The 24281-nt window shown below is 42.3% G+C and overlaps 1 protein-coding gene across 2 annotated transcripts in view; it reads left to right on the top strand.

Moving 5' to 3' along the window:
• CDK13 (cyclin dependent kinase 13) overlaps window positions 1-23177 on the top strand; it is a 118928-nt gene extending 95751 nt beyond the window's left edge. The window contains exons 10-14 of one of the 2 annotated variants that reach the window (XM_047763461.1): window positions 9200-9316; window positions 10054-10185; window positions 16684-16889; window positions 19906-20178; window positions 21758-23177. In XM_047763461.1, the coding sequence (XP_047619417.1) occupies window positions 9200-9316; window positions 10054-10185; window positions 16684-16889; window positions 19906-20178; window positions 21758-22611 (1582 nt within the window). In that variant the 3' untranslated portion in view covers window positions 22612-23177. Of the gene's footprint in view, window positions 1-9199; window positions 9317-10053; window positions 10186-16683; window positions 16890-19725; window positions 20179-21757 lie in introns of both variants that reach the window. The other variant, XM_047763460.1, reaches the window with a different exon arrangement.
• The last annotated feature ends 1104 nt before the right edge of the window (window positions 23178-24281 follow it).

Here is a 24281-nt window from a genome sequence, read left to right as displayed (position 1 = left end):
GTGTGGGCTGGAAGCTGCGGCTCCAACTAGACCCCTAGCCTGGGAACTTCCATAGGCTGTGATGCAGCCCTGAAAAGCAAAAAAAAAAAGACAAGAAGAAGAGAAGGCCTTGGCTTTCTGTCAGGAGGTTGGGAAATAAATGCACATTTATACATTTAAATTAAATATCTGTGTATCTTCTTTTTGGGTAATGATTTCCTTTAACCTGTTTTTTCTGTTAGCCAGCTATTGTTCATACTCGTATTAGATAGCAGGGCTTCTGTTAATGATGTTAACATTTATTTAGTTTATACATAGTGCAGGTATTATTCTGAGAATTTCACCTGAATTTCCTCAGTTACGTCCTCGTTTCATAGTTAAGAAAACTGAACCCTGGAGAGGTGAAGAATTTTCTCAGAGTTATACAACCAGGAAATGGCAAAATCGAGATTTGAATCTTGATAGTTCTAAACTTATAACCAATTCTCTCATTATAGAGAGAATAAAACTGTGTAGGAAATAAAACTTCCTGGAATCTTTTCATTAGTATGACACAAATATCAATAATTGACAAAGACAGCATGGGAAATTTCTACAGAATATTAATACAAAAATTCTAAAAGGAGTTAGCAAGTAGTATCTAACATTTCGTTAAAAATTAACTTGCAGAGCCAAGTAGGGGGTCATCCTAAGAATATGAGAAGGTTTCAGCTTTAGGAATTCTATAATTTGTCATTTTAATAGAAGTAAAATAAAATATTTGTCTTGATAGGTGTTGAATAGGCATTTGCTAAAAATAGAAACTTGAAGTATACAGGCATTTTTCTTTTTTTGTTGGGGTGGGTGGGGGATTAGTACATGTTACTGAGTGTCTTCAGGAGCGGGTTGAAGGGCTGGGAAGAGCAGTGAGAGCCCATGTCCCTCTCCCAGCCAGGGTCTTCCAGCTTCACAGTCACTGGGAAGCTGTGTTTCTTTAACATGATAAAAGTATGTAGTATAGAGGAACATAAAGTAATATTTAGTAGTGAAATAAAGAATGAGGAAAAATTGATGCATGGTATCAGTATTTTAAGAGTGTTTTTGAAGCACTGACTAGTTAACTAGTAGCGTTAGAAACGTGAACCCAGTGAGAGATATAAAGAGTGGAAAGATGCAGGCAGTGCTGTCTTAGTTTGTATGCGGTAACATCGCATCGTACAGGAAATCACCTTAAATTCCTTGAAGTACAAGTTGGGTGAAATGACAAGTGTTAGGAGGTGTGTGTATGTGTGGATATATACACAGTATATTAGTGTATTTTACATGCCAACATGTATATTCTAAAAGCAGTAGCTTTTACAGAGCATGTACCAGTAATAACCAGTTAGAAGCAAAGAGAGTGGGGATGCATTTAAGAAAACCACCACCATATATGTACTCCAGGGATATTGAAAACTGTAATGGTTCCCTAAAATTGTAAAGATTTGAATAACCGTTGGAGAGGCATACCTTGTTTTTGCTAGGAACCCTTACTCATTAAGTTGGCAGGTCATCCTGTTATTAATCATTAGAGTCCTAATGAGAATTTCAAAAGATTTTTTTTTTTTTTAAACAACGATTGATTTTACTTTTACTGTTTATCTGGAGGGATAATCCTGAAAATAGCCAGGAAAATTCTTGAAAGAGAAGGACAGTTTGGGATATTGTATGTTAAAACAGAATTTTAGTAACTAAAACCATTTTGGTCCAAGATACATAGATGAATTAGTAGAATCATAGGCAATTCAGAAATAAGGTAAGTTCAGGAGTTGCCGTCGTGGCGCAGTGGTTAACGAATCTGACTAGGAACCATGAGGTCGCGGGTTCGATCCCTGCCCTTGCTCAGTGGGTTAACGATCCGGCGTTGCCATGAGCTGTGGTGTAGGTTGCAGACGCGGCTTGGATCCTGTGTTGCTGTGGCTGTGGTGTAGGCCGGGGGCTGCAGCTCCGATTCGACCCCTAGCCTGGGAACCTCCACATGCCGCGGGAGTAGCCCAAAGAAATAGCAAAAAAGACAAGAAAAAAAAAAAAGAAAGAAAGAAGGTAAGTTCATATGGACCTTAGAATATGATACAGAAGGCATTTCAAATCAGAGAGTTAATGGAACGGTGTTTATTGATTGCTGGTTGTGTGCCAGTACAAGGTACTGAGAATACAATTAGGTACTGAGAACACAGTGGAGATGTGATCCTCAGTGCCTGGCAACTGGCACACAGTTTTCTCTGCTTTCTTGTGGGAGGAGGGAGAAAAAACAGGCGAATAAAATGTATCAGGTGGTGAGAGAAAGTGAGAGGAGGTGGTGTAGGGAGCCAGCAGCCGTCAGGATCATGACGCCTGAGTGTGTCTGGATTATTTTATGAACATGTTAAGTCCGTTAGGGTACCGTATGGGGAGTAAAAAGAAAGCTCATTCCATCCACTTAGTGGCAGATCGGGAGATACTGACATGGAAAGCATCATTGTCACATGAAGAGACGTTTGGTCGCATCCATATGGGCGAGGCCGATTGAACCCATCACAAGAGTCTCAGATTTTTAATCTGAACATGGACTTGTGAGAAGGCCAGGGAGGAGACGATTTTGCTTCTGCTTTGGGGTTGTGGCAAGAGACCAGGTATTTTTAACAGTACAAAAAGATGCTTCAGTTTTGATTTTATAGCATTAATTATTTATAAAACATGAAGAAAAAAAGGAAGCTTCTGGTGAAAGAGATTTGAAGGAGGCAGCAGAATATACAGGACGGGGTGGGCTTTGGAGTCCTACAGGCCTCGGTTCTAATGCCAGCTCAGCTACTTCCTGCTGTCGTGAGTTAGGGTTGGGTCCTTAACGCTGCACGTTTCTTTCTTCACACGTAAAGCTGGACACGGAAAATGCATCGTGTTGTAAACATTGAATCAGTTTAAGTTCCCTAATACCTACTTCTTCCCTTCATTTTATCTGTGGGAATGCTGGCATGTTTCCCCAATCCGAAGCCTCTGGAATGAGGCCGTCGAGGGTGTGCTTGTGCAAATACGTATACATGGCGGTCATGCTGGCCAGAATCTGTCTCAGAGAACTTGACACCACAGGGGTCAAGGTTAGGCAGGTTAGTGATAAGAAGCGGGGATTAAGAAAGCGATGGCAGAGAGAGTGAAAAACACGGGCAGGGACAAAAAGGGATGAATGAGGGCAAAAATGTCACACTTTTAATTCTCAGCCTTCTGGCAGCCAGCGATGTACATTGCTTATGAAAGAAAATACAATCACGGAAGAATTACAGGTGGATTTGGAATGAGAAGGCGCTCTCCTCCCTGCCCTCATACCTGTGCACAACGTCTCAGGCCCAGGAGGTCACACAGGGCAAGTTTTCACAGCCTGAAAGGCGTAGGATTTGGTTGTCGGAGGGTGTAGGCAAGAAGGAAAACTGTCCTAGTGTAAAAAGTGAAGCACGTCTGCCTTTATAAATTAGTCGCGTAGAACACTCTGTAGACAGGTGCGCCTTAACCTCTTTGGTCTCAGAACTTCTTAACACTCTTAAAGATGGTGAAAGATCCCAGGAGCTTGTTTATGTTGCTTGTATCTGTTGATATTTAAAACTGAGGATTAAAAATATTTATTAGTTCATCTAAAAACAGTATGTTAGCAGTTTTAATTGTAAAAAGTTTGTTTTCCAAACTAAAGTAAGTGTTGGTGAAGCGAATAACGTTTTACGTTTTTGCAAATCTTTTCATGTCTGGCTTAATAAACATACGGGTACACATCCGTGATCTGTGATATCTGGATAAACATCCGTGATGCGCTGTTCTCAGCAGTCTTCAGATAATTGTGCACGTTCTTCTAGGAAGTGCGCTAAGTGGCGGTTTTTTAGAGGTTAGTTTAATGTGTGTCTCAAACAGCGTATTCTGTGTTCTAACACAGTGAAATCCATTTGTGCATCTTACACTCTGAGTGGATTTTCTACCTGTGATGATTTTGTAACATGACACACTGGTTATTTGAGCAATTCTGGAGCCCTGAATCGTGTAGATCTGCTAAATGTAACATTTCATTGTATGGCATTTATTATGACCATTAATCTTATCAGAAAAGTAGTTATTTATTTTGAAGCTGTCGGGTTCATGGTATAGGTAGAAGCCTTTTAGTATTTTAATTTTTCTTGAAAGCTCAAATTTTATAATTGATAATAAGTACAGCAGTTGAAGGAACAAGATGACTTTGTTCCTGTTTATAGAAATGTCTAGCAGATACCCAAGTCTGAATGCCCATGGTTTGTTAGTTCTCACAGGTAAAAATGGTGATTTGGGTCTTGAAAAAAGGCAGCTACTCCAGCTTGCAACTCAAATATTGCACAAGTGCTTCTCAGGATAACTGTCGTTTTATTGTGCAGTAGATGTGCTTTATGAGTATCTTCTGTTTCATCACTAAGACTCTTACTCAAGTGTAAGACTTTAGTATCATCAATAATTCTTCGGCTTCAACAAGTACATTCTTTTTTGTTTTTTTTTTAAACATGATGGTTGCTATTTATTTATTTATTTGCTTTTTAGGGCCGCACCCACAGCATATGGAGATTCCCAGGTTAGGGGTCTAATCAGAGCTCTAGCCGCAGGCCTGCACCACAGCTACAGCAGCATCAGATCCGAGCCGCATCTGTGACCTACACCACAGTTCATGGCAACGCTGCATCCTTAACCTACTGAGTGAGGCCAGGGATCGAACCTGCAGCTCATGCTTCCTAGTTGGATTCATTTCCCCTGCGCCACAGCAGGAACTCCTCAACAAGTACCTTCTTAAGTGAAATTACCCCCTACCCCCCAGCCCCCGCCATTAAGATTGTGTTGTAATAAAGAGTATTCACTGTGAATAGTCTTGCCATGACCTCAAATCCTACTAAAGTCCCAGCAGTTTTTCCCACCATTGACCTAATGCCATCAGTGCAAAGTCAACACATTGGAAGGGGTGAATAATGTCCTAATGCTGCCTTTGACCTGCTAGGCCCCAAAGAGCTAGAGGACACCCAGTGGTCTTGGGGTGCCACCGCTGCCAGCTGTTGCTGTGTACCAGTTAAAAGTAGAATACAGTGTCCCACTAAGGTGATGCTCCTTTTGTGAGGCCCAAGAGTTGTTTCTCTTTTGAATGTAAGAATGTCTGGGTATTAGGAAATCTCTTAATATAATTCATGACATTAGTAACCCAGGGAAGACAATGTAGATGATGATTATTTTAATAGAGGTTCTGAAAATCAAATGGATAGAACTAAAGAAGGTATCCTTTTAGGCTGTGAGCTGTGGTGTGGGTCACAGACACGGCTTGGATCTGGTGGTGTTGCTGTGGCTGTGTGTAGGCTGGAGGCTACAGTTCCGGTTGGACCCCTAGCCTGGGAACCTCCATGTGCCGCCAGTGCGGCCCTAGAAAAGACAAAAAAATGAATAAATAAATAAAAATAAAGTATTGTTTTAGAATATAAAGGCCGGAGTTCCATTGTGGCTCAGTGGTAATGAACCCCACTAGTATCCATGAGGAGGTGGGTTGGATCCCTGGCCTTTCTCAGTGGGTAAGGATCTGGCGTTACTATGAGCTGCAGTGTAGGTCACAGACACAGCTTGGATCTGGTGTTGCTGTGGCTGTGGTGGAGGCCAGCAGCTGTAGCTCCAATTCAACCCCTAACCTGGGAACTTACATATGCTGTGGGTATGGTCCTCAAAAGACAAAATTTAAATAAATAAATAAAATTTAAAAGTCACAAAAATGAAACCCATAGTAAGAAGGGACAAATGAATGCTGAACAGGATATATATGTCAACTTGTGTGTGCCCGTGAGTATCTTTACTGTGTGTTTTGGTTCTCAAATCAAACATCATCTTTCCCGGAGGTAAACAGTGAAAGTACCCCCGGAGAGACCAGAAACCAATCAGAATCACCTTGTAGTGTGTGCCAGCATTAGTGTTTTAGTACTGTGTGGAAATTGCCACGTGATGTACTGTACCATGATAAAGGGAATACGTGTTTGAAAACAGGTCAATTCTGATTACAGGTGACGATAATAAACTTGCTGACCTCAGAGAAGCAACTATTAAAATACTGCTGGGAACCCGAGGGTCTCAGAGGGCATATGTCACATTTTGACCATTTTCTATAACAGGGATAGGAACTCACTCAAAAAAGCAAAGCGTAAAACCCATAAAAAGGAGCATGCGATATCTTATTGAAGGAATTTGTGTAAGTAAACCTTAGAGAGATGGAAGGTTTGGTTACAGGCTGCCACAGTAAAGCAAATATCTAAGTAAAGTGAGTCGCCCTTTTTTTGGCTCCCAGTGCATATAGTTATGTTTACGCCGCGCTGTGGTCTACTTGATGTGCAAATAGCACTATGTGTATATGCCCTAATTTTAAAATACTTTATTGCAAAAGATAATAACCATCACTTGAATCTTCAGCGAGTTACAGTCTTTTTGCGGGAGGGTTTGAAATACTGTGAGAATTACTAAGATGTGACACAGAGACACAAAATGAGTAAATGCTGTTGGAAAAATGGCACCAAAAGACTCGCAGGGTCGCCACAAACCTGAAATTCGTTAAAAAAAAACCAAAAACATAATATCTGCAAGGTGCAATAATATGCCTGTATGAAACCAAAGGAAATACAACAATTGAAATATTAAACTTTGTAAAGGTAGCAGTCCTGTCTAAATTTATAAATTCAGAGCAGCAGGTTGAATCCTAATAGGACTCTCTTACTTTTTGAGTGTGACAGTATGGTTCTATAATTCTTCTGTAAGGAAATTCTGAAAAGAATAATTAGGAGTGTGTAGATAGAGGGTTTTATCCTGTAAGTCTTATAAAAATATAAAGCTATGATATGATATATTTTTATACCAGCGTAGATAAATCAGTAGATCAAAATAGATTCCCAAAACAGACCTCAGGTGTTTGGGGATTTAGCGTATGATACATTGCAGAATGTCTTCAGTAAATGATTTGGGGATGGCTGATTAGCCACTGGGCCCTGATTTTGCTGTCACGTCCTAGAATGTCTGTTCCATCTTCTGTGCTGCTACCAGTTAGATGATAACTTCACCACTCCGCTGTCTTCCCAGAACACACACAACTCTTTAGCTAAGAGATAACAAAACTCATTTTTATTATAAGGTTATTAACGAGAACCAGACGCCAGCTCATTTAATTTCACAGCTCCAAAGTAAAATTTATCTCTATTTTACAAAAGAGGAACAGATTCTAAAGCAGTGTAATTTCACCAATGCCACACAGACAGGATTTATTCCTAAAGTTTGTTGTCAGAGCCTCTTCATCATAAGTAGGCAGACTCCCACCTGGAACTGTACTGTCTGAGCCCCGTCTGTGCGTTGGGCCAAGCCTCCCTGAGCCCCGAATTCCGTCTGAGCTGATTCCCGTAGTCTCCCTCCTGAATGTCTGTGCTCGGCTACTTCCATGCCTGGGCACGTCTCTCTGCCACTAGCATTTCTCTTTTTCCTTTTTCTACTGTGTTTACTTACCCTGGAGTTGTAGACAAAATCGTGCACGCCTTCTCTAACTCGAGTACATTTTCTTGTTTCTGTAGTTGAGAGAGTCTCCTTCCTTTTCTAAAGTATGGTTGGGAGCTTCATTTTCTTTGTTCCAGAGTGTATTTTACATGTCTGTTATAGAGCACATCAATCTGCCTGGCTGTAATTGCTTATGTTTGTGCGGTAGATTTATGCAGCCAGTTGGGGACCTGCTCATAGAGAGGCCATGCTTCTGAGTTTGGCCTTTTTTCGGTTGAGGCGGTTGTTAGGAAGAAGAGGCAGGCATGTGCAACGAGTAAGAACTTAATACCTTTTAGAAAACCTGGATTTACAAAAATCTGAAATTATGTTGAAACAAAGTACCATTTCAGTGACGTAGCTTAAAAAACGAGAGGTTGTCTTGCATAAACGTGATTCTCACGTAGCATTCTTAAACTCTGCTGAAGAACGTCTGGCAACTTGAGTCATCACTTGCTTATACACAAGGGTGCATGCATTTATATTTGTGTATGTATAGAATATTTTTACTTTTAGTGATGCATGGACTTTTATTGTATGTGAAGACCAGCTGATAATTTTATGTATAATGTACATTTATTCTTGAGATTCAGTGTACTAAAGCATTTTAAACCAATTTTTCATCTACGTTTTACCAAATAGTTTATAGCATTTTTTTCAGTTTACCAAAACAGGTGCTTACTAATTAATATAAAAATAAGGCTTTCAAGATATGGATAAACAGAGTAAAGCTGCTAAAATTTCTAAATCCCTTGAAGTCAGAGACACTGCTAAAATTGAAGAACTTTTATGTTTCAAGAATGTTGCTTATATGAAAAAAAGAATGTTCCTCCTGTCAATTGAATTTAGCAGTGATTTTTATAATTCAGTTAGTTTCTTTTTTTTTTTAATTTTTTTTAATTAGATCATTTCTTTCTTTCTTTTTTTTCTTTTTGCTATTTCTTTGGGCTGCTCCCGCGGCATGTGGAGGTTCCCAGGCTAGGGGTTGAATCGGAGCTGCAGCCGCCAGCCTACGCCAGAGCCACAGCAACGCGGGATCCGAGCCGCGTCTGCAACCTACACCACAGCTCACGGCAACGCCGGATCGTTAACCCCCTGAGCGAGGGCAGGGACCAAACCCGCAACCTCATGGTTCCTAGTCGGGTTCGTTAACCACTGCGCCACAACAGGAACTCCTATTTTTTTTTTTAATTTTTTTTTATTAGATCATTTCTTTTTTTTTTTTTTTCAGTTAGTTTCTTAAGTGTAGGATATCTTCTCTGCTATAATTGCAAACTTCATTATATTCGTGAGAAAAAGTGATGATAGGTACCTATAAAATCAGAGAAAGATGTATTAAACTATAGTTCCTTAATTTATTGGCATAAAAATTTTAAATTTTGGTACAAAATATGGTCAGCGTATTTTGAATGTTGCCTGTTTTTAAGATTAGGTTTTGCAAATAGAAAGGTTTTCTCTCTAGAAGCTGGGTTGTTTGGAGTGTTAGGAACATTCTCTGAAAATAAATTCTCTTAAAACAAGCGATGAATTGGGACGACTAAAATGTGTAATGAAACTCCTCCTTCAGTGTATCGGGACTTTGGCTTCTTTGTATTTAAAAATGAGTTGATGTTTTGTATGGCTGTTGATGTCTTATTTTTCTCTGTAGTTGGTGCTGATGTACCTTTTTTTGTATGTTGTTTAGCCGTATATGTGGGAGTCCATGTCCTGCAGTGTGGCCAGATGTCATCAAACTACCGTATTTCAACACTATGAAACCAAAGAAGCAGTATCGTCGAAAGTTAAGAGAAGAATTTGTTTTGTAAGAAGGGGATGCTTAAACATCCATATTGCATTGATCTTTTTAAAAAAGTTATTGCTTGAGAATTCTTAAATGTCACTCTAGCCTCTGTTGACCTAAGGTAGACCTATTGCAATTCTTCTGTGTCGTTTAATTTTGAGATTCCCTTTGCTATATGCAAATGACCATTTTACCATCATTATGAAATCAGTGATTTGGAGTTGTGCGTCTGCTTTAGTGTTTACCTGAAAGACCTTTAATAATATCATTTAAATGCTTAATGAAATAGTTGTCAAGTTACTTGGTCTCGTTTATTTTGTTGTAGGAAACTTTTCTGTCCAGTTTTCAATTTATGTTAAAACAGCAAATTGTCAGAGTTCCCTTGTGGTGCATTGGGCTAAGGACCTGGCATTGTCACTGCTGTGGCCTTGGTCGCTGCTGTGGCGCAGATTGGATTCCTGGCCTGGGAACTTCCACATGCCACGGGTGCAGCCAAAAAAACAAAAAGAAACAAACAAAAAAAAACAGCAAATTGCCCCATAGAGTAATAAAATTACTATTGTTTGCCAATGTTCAAGTTATTTAGAATAATAGTTTCAAAATTATGTAAAAATAAATATTTCTTCAAGGGAAGATTCAGAATTTATTGGTATAGGTATCACAAATGTATTATAAAATGCTAATATTTAAAATAAGCTTCTAAAGAAACATTAAACTGTCAAAAACCGTGCATGACCTCTGTAATCCTCTCATGCCAGTATTCCTGCAGCCGCACTAGACTTATTTGATTACATGCTCGCCTTGGACCCCAGTAAGCGCTGTACTGCAGAGCAGGCTCTTCAGTGTGAGTTCCTACGGGATGTGGAACCCTCAAAAATGCCTCCACCCGAGTAAGTGACTTTTTACTGTATTAGATCCCTTACATACAGAATCTAGACCGTTTTAATAACATCTGTTTGTGACTGTCTGAAGCTATTCCATGATGAGTTAGGTCAAAAAAGAAAGAGTAAATGAAAAGCAATAGAATACACTAGCAGAGAGTTCCCACTGTGCTGCAGCAGGTTAAGGGTTCCCGTGTTGTCTCTGTGGTAGCACGGGTTCAGTCCCTGGGCTGATGTAGTGGGTTAAGGATCTGGCATTGCCGCAGCTGTGGCACAGGTCACAGCTGCAGCTTGGATTTCATCCCCGGCCCAAGAACTTTCATTTGCCGTGGGTTCGGCCGTTAGAAAAAAAAATAGCCGTAGTATGCAAGATTTGCGTATCTAGAATGCAGAACCCTGCTCAGTGTTCAGCTACCTATAGGAAAGGTCCAGCAAAAGCAGCCTTCCTCTAGCTAATTTTATTCCTATGTTTCATCTCTAAATGTTACTGCTGCTGCTATTATTGTGGTACTGCTTCTAACACTACTAGTTGCTATAGCTAAAATTTTTGAGTTTTACGCTAAGTATTTTTCATGTATTAATCTTATAATCTTATCAGGTGAGTATTATTATCACCTTTTTTTTTTTTTCTTTTTAGGGCCACACCTGTGGCATATGGAGATTCCCAGGCTAGGGGTCAAATCGGGCTGCAGCTGCCAGCCTACACCACAGCCACAGCAATGCAGGATATGAGCCACATCTGCGACCTACACCACAGCTCACAGCAGCGCCGGATCCTTAAATCCACTGAGGCCAGGAATCGAACCTGCGTCCTCATGAATACTAGTCAGATTCATTTCCGATGAGCTACGATGGGAACTCCTTTATCACCATTTTGCAGAGGAGGAAGCAGGCTCAAAGAGGTTAAGAAACTTGCCCAAGAATACAAATCTAGTCAAGGGTGGAGCCGGCTCTCAAATTCAAGTTATTTAGTTCAGTAACAAAAAGAGGTTCTGAAATACTCCTTAGTATATTATACAATAGAAAATTCTTAGCACTGAGTAAAAGAATATTAGTATCATTAGTATCAAAAGCCTGTTTAGAATGAGTTGTTCGGAAGGGGATGCCTAGAGTTTGGGAGCCAGAATAGCTGGATTCTTGAACCTTTACTCCCTCTGGCTCCTGTAATTTCTCTGGGGTTGATTCAGGGAAGGGGAAGGGGACAGAATAGTCCACTAGTTCTCCTTGGTAGGATCTAGGAAATTTGTAGGGATTTTCTTAGTAATTTTTAAAACGATGATCAGTATCATAACAGCAAGCCTGTCTCTATAATAATAATAATAATAAGTATGTCCCTGTAATAACAGTCAGCATGTTGTGAATGAACAGACCTGGGCTTTTACCAGGTGCTAATTGCAAAATCCTGGTTATTCCACGTAGTTCCTTAGATGGGTCTTACTGTATTTCTAAGAGACCATATCCTATCCATCCTAAGTTTCTACTGTAGAGGAATAGCCTTTGTGGGATTGCTTAAGAAGAAAAAAGGACCTATCATCTGACCTGTTGAGGGACCTGAATCATTTGCTGTTGAAGTGTTTCATAGATATTCTGCTTCTCAGTAGGTAGCAGTAGTCGTGGAACTTGGGCCTACATACCCTCTTAAAGAATTTTTTTAAACTTTTGATTTGGGAAAAACTTCTACTCTAAATAGGAAAATAGGAAGAATAGTATAGCAGCTAGTCACATGTCCTTCACCCAGACTCAGCCCTCACTGATGTATAAATCTGATTTGTTACTCTATGGAATCTTTTGCCTGAACCTATCTGAAAATTATATTGTAGAAGTGACATTTCATTTATAAATAATTCACTGGGCTATCTCTTAGACCTAGGACTGTATTCTGTATAACTACAATATCATTATAAAGCTTAAGAAATTTAATATTGTAATATCTAGTAGTTCATATTCAAATTGGCCCAGTAATTTCCTTGATAGCTTGTGTTTTTTTTTGTTTGGTTGGTTTGGTTTTGGTTTTCTTTGGATGAAGAATTTATTCGAAGCCCATACATTTCATTTAGTTGTCATGTCTCTTTAGTCTCTGGAGAAGACTTTATGACACTGACATTTTTGAAGAGCTGGCTGTTTTGTAAAACATTCTACAGTCTGGCTTTAATTACTTTCTTGTGATCAGAATTAGAGTAACCAGTAATTAGAGTGTTTTTCGTTTGTTTTCTTTGGCAAGAATTTTGCCTAGTGTAGTGATGTGTGCTTCCTGCTGTATCACATCAAGAGGAATATAATGTCATTTTCCTCCCATTATTGGTAGTACTAAGTTAATCTTTTGGCCCACATGGAAGAATTCTGCACATTTTAAATTCCGTCTGCTGCAGCTGTGGCACAGGTCGCAACTGCAACTCTGCACCTCGGGTTTGACCCCTTGGCCCCGAGCACTTCCAACAAAAAATCAAGGGTACAAATAGTTGCAAAAGATGTAATATTCTGTGTATGTTGAGGGTTAACACTTTAATGGAGCAGTTACTTCATCTGTTAAATGTGTCTAGTGGAATCAAAATATCTTGGCATTTGATTCAATCACCTTTATTCACTTAGAAAATGTGTGAACAAACTTTTCAACGATTGGACATTGTTTTTGTTTTTGTTTTGGTGAACTTACATTGCTTCTGCAGGTTTTTAATGTAGCCTGTTTTTATTCTTTTTTTTTTTTTTTTGGTCTTTTGCCTTTCCTAGGGCCGCTTCTCACAGCATATGGAGGTTCCCAGGCTAGGGGTCTAATGAGAGTTGTAGCCGCCAGCCTACGCCAGAGCAACGTGGGATCCAAGCCACATCTGCAACCTACACCACAGCTCACGGCAACTGCCGGATCCTTAACCCACTGAGCAAGGCCAAGGATCGAACCCTCAAGCTCATGGTTCCGAGTCGCATTCGTTAACCACTGTGCCACGATGGGAACTCCAAGCCTATTTTTATTCCTAAAAGTATTTCTTTGATAACCCTGTTGTCCTTATTTAAAGGACAATAAATATATAATATATGAATGGAACTTTAATTTAAAAAATTTCCTCTGACCACAAATTGCTTTTTTCTTCTTGATTAAATTATTGCACCTGCTAGTAGTGCATATTTCAGTTTACAGAAGAAGAAAGAAAAAGTTAATAAATTCGTTGGAGATGCAACCTTAATGGAATAGAGCTGAGATTTTTTCCTCAAGTAATTTGCATATCTATCAATTACAATTACTTATTCTAGAATGAGGCATAGTTCCACATTAATCGTAATTTAAAAATTTTTAGAAGTACCCTTGTAAATAAGCATTTGAGACTGGGTGGGGTTCTGTTAGAGTTAAATCACTGAGGTCTTGGAGCTTCTTCCGCATTATTTCCCCCAAATCATAGTGACCTGTCATCAGAAATTACTGTAGTGACCTTTCAGATATCAGCTTAAGGTTCTTTCTTTAATTTTCGTGACGATACAGAATCGGAAGCCGCAGGACTTAACCAAAAGATTTCTTACCCAGTCATTAATCATTTAGTTTTTCAAGTTTTGAGAAAAAAATAAAGAAGCTTTACCAATACTTATTATGTGATTTCTTCTTACACTTGTTATCTTTTTTTAATCCAGTGTCCTGAGAAGAGGTTTGGAAATAGACATGTACTTTCAGTGCTACTCAACTAAATTTGCTAAATTGTTTTTTATTATATTTAAAAAATACCTGTTTTTGGCAAATTCTTGGAACTGTAGATGTATCCATTTGATTTGTGGGAAACGTTTGCCACATAACCTAATAGGGACTCTGCTCATACTGTCGAAGACGTCACCTGAATTCCCTTAATTTTTGTCAGGACACACCTGACTCCATTTTTCCCGTAGAAATAAACATAGTACATTTTGGTAAACATTCTGTAAACCAGTAATAAATTATGAGATACATCTTTGTTAGTTATATCACTTAAAATAATCAGGTTAAAATTAGCATGACACTGATCTGATGTTTAAATAAAAAGCTGTATAAGCAGTATAACATCTCTAGTTTGTTCTGTGTCATGGGTAGTTACATGAAAGACATGTTTCCTTTGGGAAACACCTGCATGTGTTAAACTGTTGCTCTCTCTCCATTTTTTAGGAATAACCACAAAAAAAAAAAAAAAGGAAGTCATTGTATTAGATGTCCTGTCAAACTTTTTTGATGTATTTTTAAGAGCGTGTGTATTTCTGCAAAGTGGATGAGACCAGCACCTTGTCTATAATTTTATTTCTTCTTTAAAGCAAGTAAAAAGCACTAATTCATAAGTGTGATCAGATGTCATTGGACTCACCATTTCATGTTAGGATTGGATAAAAAGTTGTAAACTACCTGATTGACGAAGCACACGTGGACTGCTTCCTCTTGCGAGGTCCACGTGCCTGCGTCTGTTACTGTGTATGCCTCTCCCCACAGGGTAGATATCCTCCTGTTAACCTCATTTTTAAAGATAAGGAAACTGAGGCACAGAGGTCAAGTTACTTGCCTAATGGGACACAGTGAGTGAGTGGCAGAGCGGCGTTTGAGCCTTTAGGAAAGTGTATTAAAAAATTTGGTTGTCCTGCAGAAGGTTCCTGGTGCATCTAAGAGTGCACGTCACTAACCTGTCCTCTTTAGCTCTTTGTTGGGTGATGTTTCCTAGAATTGAGTGCTGAGATCCTCCATGAAGCACCTCTCACCTTTAACTTGTGGGAGGGGACAGAAGCCCTTTTGGGTGGATTTCCTTGCTTTCCTCTCACGGGACTTCCCCACAAGAGCAGGGCATTCCTGAACATCTCAGGCCGGACGAAACGCAGTCTCTGCAGGACTGCCGGACGTCTGAGTTCAGAATAACCCCAGCAGAGGCCAAGGTTGCAGATCTCACCTCGCTCTCTTTCTCTCTCATACACTCACACTCACACTCACAGGAAAGTCGTTGGCAGGTGTATGATGCCGAAAAGCTTCCCAATATCAATATTTCAAATTGTCCCTTTGTTTGTTACTCCAGGAGGTTTTTACACGCTGAGGCAATGCACCATAGTAAGATGGCTGAGAGGTATGCCTTTGTTCTGTTTTTGGACCTCAGGTGCATAGACTTGGTTTACTCATAATCCTTGTGTCACCCATCATTGGTCCATGCATGGCTCTCTTTCTTTTAGTTACATGATTTAATTAGTTATTTTAAATGATGTTAATAAGCAGCCATGAACCTACCAAATAAAAGCTAGAACTTCGACGGTAGCTTCCTCTACTCATATCATACCCTCTCCCACCACGACCTGTCCCCCTGCCTTCCTCCGCCTGAGGTAACCATCGTCCGTTCTCTTTTGTATATACTTTTTGTTGCCATCTATATGTATCCATAAAACAGTTATATTTTACAATTTTAGTTGCTTTTAATTTTATGAAAGATTGTCATGCTCTTTGTAATCTTTTGGGAATGACTTTTTTTAAGCCTAAGTTTATCTGTTGCTAAGAATTGATCATGTTGTTGCATATGACTTTATAACATGAGATAAGAATAATTGTGCAAGATGAAGTGTGAAAGAGCTTTCTGAACACGCAGGCCCTTTTCAAAGACCAATTTTAGGAAAGAGGACGTGCGGATAAGGCACGTGTCTTAGAGCAGCTGCAGGTGTGCTTCCTGTAAACACAGGCAGGTGGAAGGAAAGGTTGGGGCTGCTTAAGGGAACTTACAGATATTCTGGGCAAGTTTATTAACCTTTCCAAGCCTCAATTTTCTTATCTTTAAAATAGATGTCATAGTAACCTCCCATTGGAATTTGTGGCAGGGTAAGAGGAGACTGTTTATAAATCAAATATTTCTATCTTTCTTTAAGCAAAAGTTACTATGCAGGGTTGTCAGTTTTGTGAAATTCCACAAGGTAGAATGCTTCAGAATTGTGGCTGATTTGGATAGTTGCTAGCGATTCAGAGTCCTCCAGGATGAGGGAAGACCCCGAGTACAGACTCTTTTTGAAACTCTGTAGCATCACTTTAATTCTCAAGCATTTGATCGTGGAAGCAAGAGGGTATTAAGTAGGCAGCTTGCACTAGGAAATTTTCACAAATGTTACATCCTAGCCTTTACTGCTTTTTAGTCCTATGTCTAGTTTCTGCAAGTGACATTTTTTTCACCTTTTTTGTCATGTCTGACTCAATGTATGCTGTACTATGCTAAGAATTAGCTTTAGACGATTGCATCAAGGATGGAAGTAACCTACTGTTGCGACCATGTATTCTTCACTCACCGTGGTAGTAAATTATTAGTCGTTGATCATTCAGAAGCCACAGAAAAATAGATTGCCTGTGAGGTAAAGCCCTGAAGGAGGGGAGGCATCAAGGATGACGTTTATGGAAGGAGTTTGCAAAGCCTGTGTTTGAAATATTTAAGAACAGCTTGTGGGAGCGTGGGGGCGGCAGCCTTGGTGCTGTGCAGTGATTGCTTGCGTTTTGTCGTGGTTGAGAAACGCCACTGACGAATGACTTAATACTTTTTTCTTTTCTAGCCTTCCTTTATGGCAAGATTGTCATGAGTTATGGAGTAAAAAGAGAAGAAGACAGAAGCAGATGGGCATGGCTGATGATGTTTCCACAGTTAAAGCCCCCAGAAAGGACTTGTCTTTGGGCATGGATGACAGCAGAACCAACACACCTCAGGGTGTGCTGCCGTCTTCACAGCTGAAATCTCAGGGCAACTCGAATGTAGCACCTGGTCAGTAATCATTCCGTGGGCTGGTTTTCTCCACATTGTTGGTTGGCTGGCATTGGTTATGCTGCTCTAGTGTTAAAGCCCTTGTGGCTGAAGATTGGTTTATTCCCTGACCTTGCTGCGGCCTTGTTATTTGCTTGGGCCGGTACAGATGTTTCACTGTTACTGGCACCACAGTATTAAGCAATCTCAAGGTAAGATTAATTTATGAAGAAAGCATCAAGTTACATGTGATTAGTGATGGGTCAGATTTCTGTATTTCCTTGTGTTCCCTAGTGTGGGAGCCAGTAGGTCTTTCACTCACACTCTCCTCAGTGAGGCTCGGCATTCGTTGTCTGGATGCTTACGAAGAAGGGGGAGATGTAGGAAACGGCCAAAACCACCGTAGAGGCGCTTTCATAGCCTTTATTACGTTCTCAGGTTATTTTCAACGTGTTTTCCATTATAGTATAGAATCCCAAGTATCGGAATGCGCTATGTGCGCCAAAAATGACTTGAAGGATCATAAAGAAGGCCATTTTGGGGAAACTTAAATTTCTTCCTCTGACTCCCGTCTGTGGGAAGAGTAAGCTGCTTCACGAGAAACCAGCCTCTTCAGTGTTGGCAGAAGTGTTGCTAACTTCATTTTCTCATGTAGTTAACACCTTCTCAAAAAATAGACTCTAACCCCTCATTTTTCCTCAAGGATCCAGAACACATTCCGCTTTAATTTCTTTATGAAGACAGAAACTGATAGGAAGCAGGTACATGTGTGTGTGGAGGCGGCGTTTTATGAAACATGAAAAAGTAGTCCGGCACTTACTGAGAGATGAGGAAATACGGATCTGTTCGTTGAGGGAAACAGGTCTTTGGGTCAGATGGAACTTTTGGTCGTGAAGTACCAAGTAGAGGCGGGACTCGCTGAGCACGTTTGAGGACGATTTCCACGGACGCTTTCCCGTGTAATCTGTAAGCTCATGCCTGACCTTGGTCCGACGACTTGAAGGCGCTGACGCGTGTCACTGTAAAAACCAGCGAGTTGCTAGTGGTCCCTCTGAAGAATACCTCAGTTTCTTGAAACAGTGAGTTCCCCGCAGAGGTTTATGAAACCGCACGATACGTAACTTGGGAGAAAGCACACGTGTGTTGTGTATCGAGTACGTTGTGGTTTCTCTCCATGTTAAAACTGTAAACTTCGGAGAAAGACAGAAGAGACGTGACAAGAAGTTTTCTTAGTTCATGTTTATGTTACCTGAAAAAAGATTTTTTTTAAACCATCTCCTACTGAAAAAGGATGTGAGCTGGTAGGAGCAGGGAGTCTGGGTGGTGGTCCCTTCTCCTTAACGGACCACAGGGCTTTGTTTCTGCTGCTCCTCATGAGCAGGCACTAGCAAACCTGGTGGAATGGAAGGTCGTTCCTTCCCTCTATTCTGACGGACAAAAAATGAATCCTGGGCTCATTTCGTTATTGTTTCTTAGCTCTGCATACTTAGAATTCTGTCAGAGGTGGAGAGTTTCATTTTATTTTTTTGGTTCCTTCTTTCCCCCAAACTGCCCCTCTTAAGAAGTGAGAATTCTGGGTTTTTGAAATAGGGATGAATCATCTTTGATCCATTTTCTTCATCATCAGTGTCTTGGAATAAAAATATCCCTTCTGTAGATGAGACACCAGAGTTACACTGTTCTTCTCGGAGCTTATAAGGAGACCGACTCTACAGGTAGAGAAATGAAAGACAGAATGAGGGGAACTGGCTCTTGGAGTGTAGCAAACACGTCTGGCTGCTGCTTAATACCTGTGGGTCACAGGCAGAACTGCGAGAGTTTGTTTTGAACTAATCTAAAAATCATATTAAGAACTAATGAAAATGATCTCAAAATATATTAAGGTAGAATATAGTTAAAAATGGCATCATTCTTCACTTTCACGTCTTCTTGGAGTTCTAGTAGTCTGTCATCTGTGGTTATGGAAATCGCTTATCAGTATCTGTATTATCAGTTAACATATATGGTAATGTATGCATTTGAGCCTTGTTATATATGACTCAAATAAACTTGCATAAAAACCTGTGTAAACCATCACAAGTCTAAACTGAAAATTACGAAAAGAAAAACAACTTAATACCACCTTATGTGCATATGATAAGCAAGCTTCTGTGGGAGTTCCTCACTTAACCAGAGCTTACCTTTCAACAAAGTAATTTGAATAAAATACATTGTATCAACGATCTACAAATCCCAGTTTGAATTTACTGCAGATATAAGGTTAAGTTCTTAGGTAACAAGCGTTATTTTGGATAAGCGGCATGGTGAGTGGTTACGGGTTCTTGTCTCCGGACTCGATACCCGTGTTCAAATCTCAGCTCTGCTGCTTACAGAGTTTGTAGCCTTGTGCAACTTACTTTTGTGCAGCGAACCTCTCTGGAAGTAAAAAAATAGGGCCGGTAATAATGTTTACCGTCTCAGGTCGTTGTGAGGAATAGAGGCCATAGGATGCTTAGGAGGGATCTGAGGGCATCCCTGTCCCGCCGTCATCACCACCGTTCCGCATCTGCTCACAGGTGCCGTCCCCGGTCCTGTCTGTAGGGTGGGTTCTAGCGGGGGGTCTTGGTTTTCCTTTTGAAGTATTTACCCTTGAAGATAATGTACTCAAAGTGGACTGCAGTTCTTTTTTTAATTTACGTGCAGTTACATCTTAGATGTATGTGAAATTGAACTAGAAGGAGATGCCTTTCTTGCAGTATTTCTTAAGTAGTGTCCTTCCAGTATACATTTTGATATGGTAATGCAGACCCATTTTGCAGGGCGGGCGGGGGGAGCTGTGAATTGTGGCAATTCTAATTAATACACATTTTGTCTCTAGTAAAAACAGGCCCGGGACAGCAGTTAAACCACAGTGAATTGGCAATTCTACTAAACCTACTACAGTCTAAAACAAGTGTTAGTGTGGCTGATTTTGTCCAAGTGTTGAACATTAAGGTAAACTCTGAGACTCAACAGCAGCTAAATAAAATAAACCTTCCTGCTGGAATTTTGGCAACAGGTGAAAAACAGACAGACCCATCAACACCACAGCAGGAGTCTTCGAAACCATTGGGAGGAATTCAGCCTTCTTCTCAGAATGTCCAGCCCAAAGTGGAGGCTGATGCTGCCCAGGCGGCTGTGCAGAGCGCATTTGCGGTTCTGTTGACTCAGTTGATAAAGGCTCAGCAGTCAAAGCAGAAAGATGTGCTTCTAGAGGAGGGGGAAAACGGATCGGGACACGAAGCGGCAGCACACCTCCGGCCCCCTCCAGAGCCTAGCACTCCGGTGTCGGGTGAGTCTGCGCAGAGCAGACCGCTGACCTGCCGCGGTCTCGCCGTCCTCTTGCTCTTGATGGTTGTTTGTCATGTGTGGTGTTTTTTTGTTTTTTGCTTTTTAGGGCTGCACCTGCGGCATATGGAGGTTCCCAGGCTTGGGGGGCAAATCAGAGCTCCAGCTGCCGGCCTCCACCACAGCCACAGCAACCCCAGATCCAAGCCACCTCTGCGACCTACGCCACAGCTCACGGCAATGCCGGACTCCCGACCCACTTAGCAAGGCCAGGGATTGAACCCAAAACCTCATGGATACTAGTCAGATTCGTTTCCACTGCACCGCAACAGGAACTCCCTATAATCTTTTAGTAGCTTTGATAGATGTTCTGAAAATGCTCAGGCCATTGGTTATAGGTTGATTTCTTCCTTGGTTTTTTAATGTCTGTTTTAGACACCCACAGCACATGGAGGTTCCCAGGTTAGGGGTCAGATCTGAGCTGTAGCCTCCAGCCTACGCCACAGCCATAGCCACGCTAGATCTCAGCCGCAGCTTTCAGCAACACCAGATCCTTAACCCACTGAGCAAGGCCAGGGATTGAGCCCACATATCCTCATGGATACCAGTTGGGTTCTTAACCTGCAGAGCTGCGACGGGAACACCTAGGTTGGTTTCTTAGTCTGGGTATTCCTAGGAATTGATTCTTTAAAAATTGTGTGTGATAAGGGAGTTCCCGTTGTGGCGCAGTGGTTAACGAATCCGACCAGGAACCATGAGGTGGCGGGTTCCATCCCTGGCCTCGCTCAGTGAGTTAAGGATCCGGCGTTGCCATGAGCTGTGGTGTGGGTCACAGACGCGGCTCAGATCCCGCGTGTGCTGTGGCTCTGGCGTAGGCCGGTGGCTACAGCTCCAATTAGACCCCTAGCCTGGGAACCTCCATATGCCACAGGAGCGGCCCTAGAAAAGGCAAGAAGACAAAATAAATAAGTAAATAAAAATCGTGTGTGACGAAACTGATTGTGAACGCTATAGATATTTCTTACGTAAACCTGTGGTTAAGAAATAATCTCCTCCGGCTACAGCAGATAATTGACCAAGGCAGTATACAGTATATAATAGCTTTTTTTTCTTCAAGCAATAGGTATATGTGAGATGCCTTTGAAAAGCCAAGTACAAGAAAATTCTAGCAGAAACGAATCCGAGTAGGAACCATGAGGACACAGGTTCGATTCCTGGCCTCGTTGGGTTAAGTGTCCGGCGTTGCCGTGAGCTGTGGCATAGGTCGCAGAGGTGGCTTGGATCTGGCGTGGCTGTGGCTGTGGTAGAGGCCGGCAGCTGGAGCTCTGATTTGCCCCCCAAGCCTGGGAACCTCCATATGCCGCAGGTGCAGCCCTAAAAAGCAAAAACAAAAACAAGGGGGGGGGGGGAGAAGATTCTTCTGTCAGTGTAGACCCAAAGAGTAGCAGGCAGTATGAGCCCTTTTGCTTTTTTATTTAACTTTTTTTTTTCATTTGGCCAGAGAGGAAGACATTGACTCTTTCGAAAACCTTTGGCTTTGCATGGTAACTCCTGACTGTCTTGTTCCGCCTTGTTTCACTCAGGGCAAGATGACCTCGTGCCGCACCAAGACCGGAGGATCCTGGAGCCCGCCCCCGAGCCAGACCGGCCCCGCATTCTGCCCCCTGATCAGCGCCCGCCGGAGCCCCCCGAACCCCCCCCGGCCACCGAAGAGGATCTGGATTATCGGACAGAAAACCAGCACGTACCCACCACTAGTTCTTCGTTGACTGACCCGCATGCTGGCGTGAAAGCAGCCCTGCTGCAGCTCCTCGCTCAGCACCAGCCCCAGGAGGACCCCAAAAGGGAGGGTGGCATTGAGTACCAGGCAGGAGACACTTACGCGGCCCCTTCGGACTACAAGGACAGCTTCGGGGCGGCGTCTTTCTCCGCCGCCGCTTACGCCGGCAGCAGCGACGGGCTGGGAGGCGGCTCCGGCCCCCCCTTGGAACGGCGCAGCTTCCTGGGCGGCTCGGACGTGCAGCCCGTGGACACCTACGGCCCCGCGTCATCTCACTCCGGCGGCCCGCCTCCGCCGCCCGCCTTTTCCGAGTCCTTCCCCAGCTCGGTGGCTGGGTACGGGGACATTTACCTCAGTGCAGGCCCCATGCTCTTCAGCGGAGACAAGGACCATCGGTTCGAATACAGCCACGGCCCCATCGCCGTCCTGGCCAACAGCAGCGACCCGGGCGCGGGGCCCGAGAGCGCGCACCCTCTGCCCGCAAAGATGCACAACTACAGCTACGGAGGCAACTTGCCGGAGAACCCGGGCGGCCCCGGGCTCCTGCACGGACAGACCTGGACTTCCCCTGCGCAGGGGCCTGGGTACGCACAGGGGTACAGGGGACACATCAGCACGTCGGCCGGCAGAGGTCGAGGCAGAGGGTTACCGTACTGAGCATCTGTTTTTCCTCAGGCACATCATTTTTATCTGGAAAGACTTTTCTAGCTGCAGTTTCAGGCAGCAAATCCAAGAGACTTGAATAATATTAATTCAACAACAGCTTTATTTTTATGTGGAAAAGGGTCTTGCATACAATAGTTTAAAAAAAAAAGACAAAAACCCCCACCTTTGCTTAAATTCATGCTGTTCTAAAAACTAGATCTATTGATTGTACATCCTCACCAGTTCTAGTTAACCATTTTATTTTGTATTCTTGCAGTTTTAAGTGGATGCCGACCTTAGGGACATAAAAGTCTTATGGCCCCTCGCGCAGACCTTCTGAACTATGCACATTTGTGCTTTTTTTGTAAGTTTGGACCAACTTTTATGTAACAAACAACCCCTACCCCCCCTCCAGTTTTACAACAATCAGAAAGGGCACTGATTTATTTGGTATTTTTCTTTTTACGAAGCTACCTTTAGTCCAAGGTCACTGTCAGTCTTTGCACCTGCTTTCAGTGTTATTGTGAAAGGTGTACTTTGTGCTCATTTCAGAAAATAAAACACAACCTTTCTCTTGATGCAACAGTTTTATATAAAACAAATGGTCAACGTTATTTTTGTTTTATTTTGCAGATTATCAGAGCAAAATGCATTCAAACGAAATAGTGGGTTTTCTATGAAAAATATGGGCGGGTTGGGGAGGGTAAGTAAGTGCCTTCTTAACAGGTAAAAAAAGCTTATTAAGGTCTGAAAAAACAGTTCACCGCTACACCCACTTGTCCCTGAAGGGAACCAGTGCACTGTGGTGAGAGGCAGGGAGCTCGCCCGTGTTCAGGGGCTGCCCGGTCGCTTCCCGGCAGATCCATTCCCTCCGCCTGCCAGGCTGCCCTCCTGCCCGTCTCTGGGCTGTTCCCGGAAGGGACCCACTGCTGCCCTCGCTGGATCGGGCAGTGAGAGCCGAGAAAGGGAGTCCAGCTCCCGCCAGCACACGTTGCTCTTCAAGCGGTTGAAAGGAACAGCCAGGAGGGTTTTAGAGCACGGTGTTCCGTCAGGCCGCCCCGCTGGCCCTGTGGCCTTTGCTGCGATGGGTAATTGGGGGACAGAAGCAAGAGGCCTGAGGACCGAACGTGCAAGAGCTTCTGTTAGGGTTCCCGGGGGAGGGGTGGCAAACACCCCGGTTGACGTTCCGCAATTGCCACGTCAAGACACAGTTACTCTGTTCACTTGACTCGTTAACCACAGACAGGGCCTCGATCGAGGTTACTGAAGCAAAAAGACGAAGCAGTGCAAGAGAACCTCTTCCCTCCTCTCACCTGCTCTGAGGTTTATCAGGGCTGCTTCTGCCACACCTCGAGTAACTTTGTTTTAGTTCCTTTTTGACGTCTTTTCCCCATGAAAAGCAGCAAAGAATGGTGGACTAACCCCTACTGAAACCATAAAGGTGTCGGGTCTAACTGACTTTCTGTGCACCTCAGACGCAGATTCCGTTGTAATGACCCTAGAAAGGAGCCAAAGGTAAAGAGCCAGTGTTCCCATGAGCACCAAATGGCAAAACAGACTCCGGAGAGGAGAGCTGTGCCAATGAACCGTTTCGTTTTAACTGTTCTCCTGGTAACCTTTTTTTTTTTTTTGATATCATAAATTGGAACAACTATTATCAAATGGAAATCGCTCCAGTTCTA

The sequence above is a fragment of the Phacochoerus africanus genome, chromosome 16 (assembly GCF_016906955.1).
Source record: "Phacochoerus africanus isolate WHEZ1 chromosome 16, ROS_Pafr_v1, whole genome shotgun sequence".
In the NCBI taxonomy this organism is placed as follows: domain Eukaryota; kingdom Metazoa; phylum Chordata; class Mammalia; order Artiodactyla; family Suidae; genus Phacochoerus; species Phacochoerus africanus.
This window is presented reverse-complemented; position numbering and strand designations above follow the sequence as displayed.